At 37.4% G+C, this 12,543-nt stretch overlaps 1 protein-coding gene across 2 annotated transcripts in view; it reads right to left on the bottom strand.

Annotated features, from left to right (window-relative positions):
• Window positions 1–7,568: 7,568 nt before the first annotated feature.
• Window positions 7,569–12,543, bottom strand: part of SH2D1B (SH2 domain containing 1B) — a 37,058-nt gene continuing 32,083 nt past the window's right edge. The window contains exon 4 of one of the 2 annotated variants that reach the window (XM_082662532.1): window positions 7,569–7,894. In XM_082662532.1, the coding sequence (XP_082518658.1) occupies window positions 7,755–7,894 (140 nt within the window). In that variant the 3' untranslated portion in view covers window positions 7,569–7,754. The remainder of the gene's footprint in view (window positions 7,895–12,543) is intronic. The other variant, XM_082662533.1, reaches the window with a different exon arrangement.

The following is a 12,543-nucleotide window of genomic DNA, read 5'->3' as shown; positions in this document are numbered from 1 at the left end:
ACTCAGAGAGTTTTATGTGTTTGTAAACATGTAGGAAGTAAGGATGAGTAATTGATTCACTAAAGCTTACTGTTATTTAAATGGTAAAGGACCCAAAAGGAGTAGATAATAATAATTCAAATTTTAGATCAGAAAATGAGGTGGGATTAATTATGATGACAAAAGGGAAATGAGAGTATTCTTAATTATAACAACATATTTTGAGGTTTTTAGGTAGGGAAAAGCAAAAATACAGGTTTTAATAGGCTATGGATAACCACCATAATTTTTTTTTTAATAGAGGTTTCAAATCAGCAGGGGGAAAGCCAATGAAAAGCAGAAGAGGAGAAGAAAAAAAAAGAAACAAAATGTATAGTAAATGGAAGGAATGGAATAAGACTTCTATCTTCACTCAGGCTTCTGTAACAAAATACCATAGAATGGGCAGGTTAAACAACAGACATTTTCCTCGACTTTCTCACAGGGAAGTCCAAGGTCAAGGTGCCAGCAGATTCTGTGTCTGGTAAGGATACTTCCTGAGGTGCAGACAGCCACCTTCTTGCTGTGTTCTCACAAGGCCTTTCCTTGCGCTTGCAGGTGGAGAGAGAGCTCTGGTGTCTCTTCCTCTTCTTATACGGGCCCTGAACCTATTGTGAGAGCACCACCTCATCTAAACCCAATTCCTTCCCAATGACACCACCTCCAAATACTATCACGTCAGGGGTCAGAGCTTCAACATATGGTTTTCGGAGGGACAAAAACATCTGGCCCATAACAATGGCAGAAATAAATTCAAATAGAACAAATTATAATAAATATAAGTGTATTGAACTCACCAAACCAAACAAGGAAAACCTAAGTTGGAAAAAAAAAAAAAAAAAAGATCCAGCAATACTTTGTCTACAGAAGACAGGGTTAAAACAAAAGATATGAAAAAACTTAAAAACAAAGGGATGGAAAACTATATAGTGAAAAGTATGGATGAGAAAGTCTGGATAGATTTTTTGCCTCGATTGGTTCAAGATGGCGGAGAAGAAGGGTGTGAATGCACTCCCTCTTGTGAGAGCACTGGAATCACAACTAACTGCTGAACAATCATTGACAGGAAGACACTGGAGCTCATCGGAAAAGATACCCCACATCCAAAGACAAAGGAGAAGCTGCAATGACGATAAGAGGGGCGCAATCACAATAAAATCAAATCCCATAACCACTGGGTGGGTGACTCACAAACTGGAGAACAGTTATACCACAGAAGGCCACCTACTGGAGTGAAGGTTCTGAGCCCCACGTCAGGCTTCCCCACCTGAGGATCCGGCAACGGGAGGAGGAATCCCCAGAGAATCAGACTTTGAAGGCTAGTGATTGCAGGACTTCGACAGAACTGGGGGAAACAGAGACTCCATTCTTGGAGGGAACACACAAAGTAGTGTGTGAAGCAGGACACAGGGGGAAGCAGCAGTGACCCCATGGGAGACTGAACCAGACCTACCTGCTAGTGGTGGAGGGTCTCCTGCAGAGGTGGGGGGTGACTGTGGCTCACCATGAGGACAAGGACACTGGCAGCAGAAGCTCTGGGAAGTACTCCTTGGCATGAGCCCTCCTGGAGTCTGCCATTAGCCCCACCATAGAGCCTGTTGCCTCCAGTGCTGAGTTGCCTCAGGCCAAACAACCAACAGGGAGGGAAATCAGCCCCACCCATTAGCTGACAAGTGGATTAAAGTTTTACTGAGCTCTGCCCACCAGAGCAACACCCTGTTCTACCAACCACCAGTCCCTCCCATGAGGAAGCTTGCGCAAGCCTCTTAGATAGCCTCATCCACAGAGGGCAGACAGTAGAAGCAAGAAGAACTACAATCTTGCAGCCTGTGGAAGGAAAACCACATTCACAGAAAGACAGACAAAATTAAGAGGCAGAGGACTATGTACCAGATGAAGGAACAAGATAAAACCACAGAAAAACAACTAAATGAAGTGGAGATAGGCAACCTTCCAGAAAAAGAATTCAGAATAATGAAGTGAAGATCTAGGACCTCGGAAAAAGAATGGAGGCAAGGATTGAGAAGATGCAAGAAATGTTTAACAAAGACCTACAAGAATTAAAGAACAAACACCTAGAAGAATTAAAGAACGAACAAACAAACAGAGATGAACAATACAATAACTGAAATGAAAAATACACTAGAAGGAATCAATAGCAGCATAACTGAGGAAGAAGAACGGATAAGTGACCTGGAAGACAGAATGATGGAATACACTGCTGTGGAAGAAAATAAAGAAAAAAGAATGAAAAGAAATGAGGATAGCCTAAGAGACCTCTGGTACAATATTAAACGCACCAACATTCACACTATAGGGGTCCCAGAAAGAGAAGAGAGAGAGAAAGGACCTGAGAAAATATCTGAAGAGATTATAGTAAAAAATTTCCCTAACATGGGAAAGGAGGTAGCCACCCAAGTCCAGGAAGCGCAAGAGTCCCAGACAGAATAAACCCAAGGAGAAACATGCCAAGACACATAGTAATCAAATTGACAAAAATTAAGGACAAAGAAAAATTATGAAAAGCAACAAGAGAAAAATGACAAATAACATACAAGAGAACTCCCATAAGGTTAACAGCTGATTTCTCCTCAGAAACTCTACAAGCCAGAAAGGAGTGGCACAATATATTTAAAGTGATGACAGGAAAGAACCTACAACCAAGATTACTCTACCCAGCAAGGATCTCATTCAGATTCAATGGAGAAATCAAAAGCTTTACAGATAAGCGAAAGCTAAGAGAATTCCGCACCACCAAACCAGCTCTACAACAAATGCTAAAGGAACTTCTCTAAGTGGGAAACACAAGAGAAGAAATGGGCCTACAAAAACAAACCCAAAACAATGAAGAAAATGGTAATAGGAACATACATATTGATAACTACCTTAAATGTGAATGGATTAAATGCTCCAACCAAAAGACACAGGCTCACTGAATGGATACAAAAACAAGACCCATCTATATGCTGTTTACAAGAGACCCACTTCAGACCGAGGGGCACATACAGACTGAAAGTGAGGGAATGGAAAAAGATTCCATGTAAAAAATGAAAAGAAATCTGGAGTAGCAATACACTTATCAGATAAAATAGAATTTAAAATAAAGAATGTTACAAGAGACAAGGAAGGACACTACATAATGATCAAGGGATCAATCCAAGAAGACGATATAATAATTATAAATATATATGCACCCAACATAGGAGCACCTCAATACATAAGGCAAATGCTAGCCACTATAAAAGAGGAAATTGGGGCTTCCCTGGTGGCGCAGTGGTTGAGACTCCGCCTACCGATGCAAAGGACACAGGTTCGTGCCCCAGTCTAGGAAGATCCCACATGCCGCGGAGTGGCTGGGCCCATGAGCCATAGCCACTGAGCCTGCACGTCCGGAGCCTGTGCTCCCCAAAGGGAGAGACCACAACAGTGAGAGGCCCGCATACCATAACAAAAACAAAAACCAAAGAGGAAATTGACAGTAACACAATAACAGTGGATGACTTTAACACTTCACTTACACCAATGGACAGATCATCCAGGCAGAAAATTAGTAAGGAAAACAAGTTTAAATGACCCAATAGACCAGATAGACTTAATTGATATTTAGAGGACATTCCATTCAAAAACAGCAGATTACACTTTCTTCTCAAGTGCACACGGATCACATCTTGGGTCACAAATCAAGCCTCGGTAAATTTAAGAAAATGGAAATCACATCAAGCATCTTTTCCGACAACAATGCTATGAGATTAGAAGTCAATTACAGGGGAAAAAAACGTAAAAAACACAAACACATGGAGGCTAAACAATACATTACTAAATAACCAAGAGATCACTGAAGAAATCAAAGAGGAAATCAAAAAATATCTAGAGACAAATGACAACGAAACACGATGATCCAAATCTATAGGATGGAGCAAAAGCAGTTCTAACAGGGAAGTTTATAGCAATACAGTCCTACCTCAAGAAACAAGAAAAATCTCAAATAAGCAATCTAACCTTACACCTAAGCAACTAGAGGAAGAAGAACAAACAAAACCTAAAGTTAGTAGAAGGAAAGAAATCATGAAGATCAGAGCAGAAATAAATGAAATAGAAACAAAGAAAACAATGGCAAACATCAATAAAACTAAAAGCTGGTTCTCTGAGAAGATAAACAAAATTGATAAACCTTTAGTCAGACTCATCAAGAAAAAGAGAGAGAGAACTCAAATCAATAAAATCAAAATGAAAAAGGAGAAGTTACAGTGGAAACCACAGAAATACAAAGCATCCTAAGAGACTACTACAAGCAACTCTATGCCAATATAATGGACAATCTGGAAGAAATGGACAAATTCTTAGAAAGGTATAACCTTTCAAGACTGAACCAGGAAGAAATAGAAAATATGAACAGACCAACCACAAGTAATAAAATTGAAACTGTGATTAAAAATCCTCAACAGGGCTTCCCTGGTGGCGCAGTGGTTGAGAGTCCGCCTGCCGATGCAGGGGACACGGGTTCGTGCCCCGGACTGGGAGGATCCCACATGCCGCGGAGCGGCTGGGCCCGTGAGCCATGGCTGCTGAGCCTGCGCGTCCGGAGCCTGTGCTCCGCAACGGGAGAGGCCACAACAGTGAGAGGTCCGCATACCGCAAAAAAAAAAAAAAAAAAAAAAAAAAATCCTCAACAAACAAAAGTCCAGTACCAGACGGCTTCACAGGTGAATTCTATCAAACATTTTGAGAAGGGCTAACACCCATCCTTCTCAAACTCTTCCAAAAAATTGCACAGTAAGGAACACTCCCAAACTCATTCTATGAGGCCACCATCACCCTGATACCAAAACCAGAAAAAGATACTACCAAAAAAGAAAATTACAGACCAATATCACTGATGAATATAGATGCAAAAATCCTCAACAAAATACTAGCAAACAGAATACAGCAACACATTAAAAGGATCATACATCATGATCAAGTGGGATTTATCCCAGGGATGCAAGGATTCTTCACTGTACGCACATCAGTCAATGTGATACACCATATTAACAAATGAAGAATAAAAACCATATGATCATCTCAATAGATGCAGGAAAAGCTTTTGACAAAATTCAACATCTATTTGTGATAAAAACTCTCCAGAAAATGGGCACAGAGGGAACCTACCTCAACATCATAAAGGCATATATGACAAACCCACAAAAAACATCATTCTCAATGGTGAAAAACTGAAAGCATTTCCTCTAAGATCAGGAACAAGACAATGATGTCCACTTTCACCACTATTATTCAACATAGTATTGGAAGTCCTAGCCACAGCAATCAGAGAAGAAAAAGAAATAAAGGGAATACAAATTGGAAAAGAAGAAGTATATATATTGGGTGGGATAGGGAGGGTGGAAGGGAGACACAAGAGGGAGGAGATAGGGGATATATGTATATGTACAGCTGATTCACTTTGTTATAAAACAGAAACTAACACACAATTGTAAAGCAATTATACTCCAATAAAGTTGTTAAAAATAAATAAATAAATAAAAGGTAATTAAAAAAAAGTATGTCACACTGTCACTATGTGCAAATGACATGATACTATACATAGATAATCCTAAAGATGTCACCAGAAAACTACTAGAGCTAATCAATAAATTTGGTAAAGTTGCAGGATACAAAATTAATGCACAGCTAATCTCTTGCATTCCTATACACTAACAACCAAAGATCAGAAAGAGAAATTAAGGAGACAATCCCATTCACCATTGCAACAAAAAGAATAAAATACTAGGAATAAACCTACCTAAGGAGGTAAAAGACCTGCACTCAGAAAACTATAAAACACTGATGAAAGAAATCAAAGATGACACAAACAGATGGAGAGATATACCATGTTCTTGGATTGGAAGAATCATTGTTGTGAAAATGACTATACTACCCAAAACAATCTACAGATTCAATGCAATCCCTATCAAATTACCAATGGCATTTTTTACAGAACTAGAACAAAAAAATCTTAAAATTTGTATGGAGACAGAAAAGACCCCAAATAGCCAAAGCAGTCTTGAGGGAAAGAAATGAAGCTGGAGGAATCAGACTCCTTGACTTCAGACTATACTAGAAAGCTACAGTAATCAAGACAATATGGTACTCACACAAAAACAGAAATATAGATCAATGGAACAGGATAGAAAGCCCATAGATAAAGCCACGCACCTATGGTCAACTAGTCTATGACAAAGGAGACAAGAATATACAATGGAGAAAAGACAGCCTCTTCAGTAAGTGGTGCTGGGAAAACTGGACAGCTAAATGTAAAAGAATGAAATTAGAACAGTCCCTAACACCATACACAAAAATAGACTCAAAATGGATTAAAGGCCTAAATGTAAGATCAGACACTATAAAACTCTTAGAGGAAACATAGGAAGAAGACTCTTTGACATAAAGCACAGCAAGATCTTTTTTGACCCACCTCCTAGAGTAATGGAAATAAAAATAAAAATAAACAAACGGGACCTAGTGAACCTTAAAAGCTTTTGCACAGCAAAGGAAACTATAAACAAGACGAAAAGACAACCTTCAAAATGGGAGAAAATATTTGCAAATGAATCAACGGACAAAGGATTAATCTCCAAAATATATAAACCGCTCATGCAGCTCAATATTAAAAAAACAAACAACCCAATCAAAAAATGGGCAGAAGAACTAAATAGACATTTCTCCAAAGAAGACATACAGATGGCCAAGAGGCACATGAAAGCTGCTCAACATCACTAATTATTAGAGAAATGCAAATCAAAAGTACAATGAGGTATCACCTCACACCATTCAGAATGGGCATCATCTGAAAATCTACAAACAAAAAATGCTGGAGAGGGTGTGGAGAAAAGGGAGCCCTCTTGCACTATTGGTAGGAATGTAAATTGATACAGCCACTATGGAGAACAGTATGAAGGTTCCTTAAAAAACTGGAAATAGAATTACCATATGACCCAGCAATCCCACTACTGGGCATATACCCGGAGAAAACCATAATTCAAAAAGACACATGCACACCAGGGTTCATTGCAGCACTATTTACAATAATCAGGTCATGGAAGCAATGTAAACGCCCATCGACAGACGAATGGATAAAGAAGATTTTGTACATATATACAATGGAATAGTACTCAGCCATAAAAAGGAATGAAATTGGGTCATTTGTAGAGACGTGGATGGACCTAGAGACTGTCATACAGAGTGATGTAAGTCAGAAAGAGAAAAACAAATATCATATATTAATACATATATGTGGAATCTAGGAAAATGGTACAGATGAACAAGTTTGCAAGGCAGAAATAGAGACACAGATGTAGAGAACAAACGTATGGACACCAAGGTGGGAAAATGGGGTGGGGGGAGAGTGGTGGTGGTGATGGTGGGATGAATTGGGTGATTGGATTGACATATATACACTAATATGTATAAAATCAATAACAAATAAGAAGCTGCTGTATAAAAAAATAATAAAATTTTAAAAAGAAAGTCAGGATATCAATTTTAATATGATAAAATAAAATTAAAGGCATAAATTAATTTTTTAAATTAATTTATTTTATGGCTGCATTGGGTCTTCATTGCTGCACGCAGGCTTTCTCTAGTTGCGGAGAGTGGGGGCTACTCTTCGTTTCGGTAAGCAGGCTTCTCATCACAGTGGCTTCTCTTGTTGCAGAGCATGAGCTGTAGGCACGCGGGCTTCCATAGTTGTGGCTTGCGGGCTATAGAGCGCAGGCTCTGTAGTTGTGGAGCACAGGTTTAGTTGCTCTGTGGGATGTGAGATCTTCCCGGATCAGAGCTTGAACCCGTGTCCCCTGCATTGGCAAGTGGATTCTTAACCACTGCACCACCAGGGAAGTTCCTAAAGGCATAAATTTATGAGACAAAGAGAAACCCTTCATAAAAGAAAGATATTAAGATGATGAAATAATTATAAAAAGATACACACCTAAAAATATAACCTCAAAATAGTTAAAACAAGAATGGCAGAACTATGAAGACAAATCTGTACAACTATTGTAATTAGAAAGCTAAACTCTATTATATATTGGGTTAAAATGAGAGACTTATTTCTCTTTGATAGGTCAAATAAATGAAAAATAAGAAAATATATAAAAGTTTGGTTTATATGATCTATAATCTTGAATACATTGGCGGCAGTGGTGAAGAAAGTGAGCTTTAAAATCGGTAGAAAAATCCATTTCTTCCAAACAAATGTAATGTTCACATATACTAGGTCATCAAGGAAGCCTCATTAAGTCAAACTATCTATCTAACTTTAATGCTGTATAGTTTGGAATCTGTACTAAAGTGAAAACTAAAGTACTGTACATGTTTGAAAAGAATTACAAACTATTACATTCTCTTTGGATTGAAGAGGGCATTTTTACAGGGATTAAAAATACTTTGATCTGAACAGCAATAAATACCATGTTAACATTTGTGGGGTACAGCTAAAGAAGTACTATGAGATAAATTCATAGCTTTAAGTACATTAGAAAACAATAAATATTGAAAATAAGCCAAATAAGCTCAAAAATGAGAATAAAAGTCAATGAAATAGAGAATAGCAATCTAAAAACAATAACAAAAAAAATTAAAGCTAAAAGCTGACTTTGAAAGGACCATTTAAGATGCATAAAATTGATTAGTAAAAAGAGTAAGATGCAAATAAGATACAGAGTGAAGAAGGAGATATGATGACTGTCACAACATATTCTTAAAAATAATAAAATAGTATTATTAACTATATGCTAATACTTTAGAAAACTTAGACAAAATGGATAAATTCTTGGAAAAATAAAGAATACCAAATTTGGCAAAATAATTGAATAAACCAATATGCATTAAAGAGAGTAATAAGCAAGTTCTTTTGCTGAACAACCAGTCGTAATAAAAATTATATGTTTAATTCCCTCTCATCAGACTCTGTTTTAAAAAACATATATTTGTAAATAGATTTCCCCATTAAAGTCTTTATTGTTGTTCTTGTTCCTATGGGACCAACTATAGCTCACATGAGAGCTCTGGGGGAGAAATTCTGAATAAAATAAATTTGGGGTTCAAATACAAATTTTAACATGTGTGAGATATAATGCATGTGTCTGACACGTAATAAAACTCTCTAAATTTTGTAAAAAAAAAAAAAAAAGATATTTGAATAGTAATAAAAGATACCCTCTCCTTCTTCACCAGAACTTCAAACTCAGTTTTACAAGAGAGTATTAATGAGCTTTCAAGCAACAGATAATCCTGACCTTACAAAGCTGCTGCAAAAAAATAGAAAAAAGAGAAGGACTCCTTAATTCACTTTATATCGATCTGGTTAGTATAACCATGGTTCAGCAAATTATAGTTCTGTTTGGTTTACGAGTTTTAATGCAAAAATCTTAAATGAAATACTAACTTACTGAATCCAACAGTCTATTAAAAATAATGTAATATGATCAAGTTAAGCAATGCAAGGATGGTATAATATTAGAAATTTAATTAATGTAATTTACCTCTATAATGGAATGAAGATTAAAGGAATGTGTCTATCTCAGTAGATACAGAAACAAATCATTTAATAAATTTCAAAACATTTCTGATAAAAACTAAAATAGCCTTCTTAAAGGCTGCAACAAACATTGTGCTTAAATGGGGAAATTTCTAAGCATTTCATATAATATGGGAACAACATAAGAATGCCCACCTTTATGGCTAGTATTTAATGTATACCGGAGGTCCTATCCAACCAATTAACATAGAAAATAAATAAAATGTATAACTGATGAAAGGGAGGAGAACAAAATTCTATCATTTATAGCTGACAAAATCATTTACATGGAATTTACAATCTAATTTACAATAGAATCAACAGATAAACCGGTAGATCTAATCAGAGCATAAACAGTTTGCTACTGCTATAGTCTACAGGGAACTCTACTCAATGCTCTGTGGTGACCTAAATAGGAAGGAAATCCAAAAAAGAGGGGCTATATGTATACATATAGCTGATTTGCTTTGCTGTACAGCTGAAACTAACACAACACTGTAAAGCAACTATACCCCAATTTAAAAAAAAATAAAGGGAAACCTCAAATCAAAAGAAAAAAAGAAATGTAATAAAACATATGACTTAAATTTATAACAACTAAAAATAGTTAGCAATTAAACTAACAGAATATACAAGACTTCTGTAATGAAAACTTATGATTGCATTAAAGACCAAAAAAGATGGCCTGACAAAATAGATGTAGCATGTTTATGCATGGGAAAACATCACAAGAATATCAGTTCTCCCCTAATTACTGTACAAATTCATTGCAACTTTACACAAAATTCCAGGAAGATGTTTTGAGAAACTTATTTATTCTAAAATGTATGTGGAGGAATCAAGGTCCACAAACAGCTAAATTGGTTTTAAAACATAAGAGAGAGTGCTTATCCTACCAGACAATTAAAAGCCAGAGTATTAGAACAGTTGTGATATAAAGGAGATGCCATAAGTCAGAGGGGGGAAAATGAATTATTAAGCTGGTTGAAATCAGAAAACCACTTAAATATATATGGAAAAATACAAAGCTGGATTCTTACCTCTCACTATGAACAAAGGTTAACCCCAGATTAATCATTTATTCAATAAATATTTATTGAGCATCTACTATGGGTGATGGACTTTTCTAGACACTGGATATATGCCAGTGAAAAAGGCAAAAGTCCTTGCCATCTTTAAAACCCTAACTGCAGAGTGTAAAAGTATAAAGTCAGTAGAAGAAAATGTAGGATAATTTTTTTTTCCCACGATCTTGGAGTGGGGAAGGGCTTGTAAAACAAGGATCAAAAAGCACAAAGCATAAGGCAAAAAAAGCACTTAATGGGCTTGATTACATCATAATTAAATCTGATTACACTTTATGACCCACGCATATAATCCGGAGGAAGTCTCTTACACTTGCATAAAGAGACTTGCTCAAGGTTGCTCATCACAGTGTTGTTCCTGATAGCAGGGAGTTGGAACCAACTTAGATATCTCTATCTCTAGAGGGAAGAAAAATGTGGTGGATGCATGCTGTGGAATACCATGCATCAGTTAGAGGCACTGGGTTGGATGTACACTCAACAATATGGAATAGAACTAAACATACTATTGAGTGAAAAAAAATAATAACAGAATGGGAGCAATAGCACCATATCATGCAGGTAAATATAAAAGATATATAGAGTCACAACCAATTCTGTATATTCTACAAGGGTGCATACATACCAAGGGCACGTATCAAATAGTACAGAGCTGGTTCCATTGAAATGGGAATTAGGGATGAAGGGAAGAAAAATGAAATAAAACAAGAGTCTTGTATGGTTTGATGGTGGTAATGAGTTATGAACAAAGGAATGTGATTACTCTCCATGCCTAAGTCACTTGGACCACAGCGGAGGGAGGACTGTTTGGATGTAGGATAGCTCCAGTGGGTTCAGAGTTCTTTCTTATATTTGGCTAAAACTGCCCTCCTATAAACACCCAGCCATTGGTCTGAGTTCCGCTGTCTGGCATTGTACCCAGTGAATCTTCAGGCTCTTTCACAGAACAGCACTTCAAACCCTTGAAACGACTGCTTTAGTTTAAGTTTTCCCTCATCCAGTCCCACATACGCAGAACTTTCAGCTGTTCTTCATATGACCTGTTCAGGCTCTTCTAAATTTCAGGGAACTATAGCATGACATCCACATTAGCTATGAAATGTGGCTTGCTCGTTTGAAAACTATGCTGAAAACCCACTGGGACCAAGCATCGTGTAAGGTGCTACGCATAGATGCTCAGAAAAAAGGAGATCACTTCCATGAGAGTTATAACTGAAAGGTCTTGAATTAACAGTCACGTTCTACTGGATTTTGAAATGTATGAAGTTCAAACAAATCTCTGCTATCCAGAATAAGTGGCCACAATTTATGTATATTGATTTATTCAGTCATTTATTTAAGAAATAGTCACTGAATATATTTTCTGTGCCAAGGCTCGCTGCAGGCTCTGACAACTGGAACATGCTTCTTTGTACCATGCAGAAAGGATCAAAGACCCAGGACCCTGGAGAGCAGGTTTGCTGTGGTGTCCTTTACCGAACCAACCAGAAGGATTTGGCCCCCTCAGCTCTCTGAATATGGCTACAGTGCACTTCTTCTCTACTATGGTTTGCTGTGACCCAAAAGTCAGAACGGCTCGTGCTTTGGGGTTCCAGCCACAATGTCTGCTCGTGTTTCCTAGAGATCTAAGTTCCTCTCTTTAATAACTTTAAAAGGTAAGGCTAGTGGGGTGAAATGAATCACTACGGTTTGAAGATGGGTGATAGAATGGGCATAGAATTTGGTACATTCCACACTAATCAGGTCTTAACTCTGCTGGGGCATTGTGTACCCTTCTGCTTAGCCACTTGTTTTATAGATGAAGAAACAGAGAAAGAGGAAGAGGTTGGTCTGCAGTCACAGAGCCAGGACTGGAACTCAGGCTCCTAACTAGCAGCCAGCGCTCTC

This window comes from Grampus griseus (assembly GCF_964374135.1).
Source record: "Grampus griseus genome assembly, chromosome: 1".
Lineage (NCBI taxonomy): Eukaryota > Metazoa > Chordata > Mammalia > Artiodactyla > Delphinidae > Grampus > Grampus griseus.
Note: the sequence above shows the minus strand (reverse complement) of the source record. Positions and strands in the feature narration are given on the sequence as shown.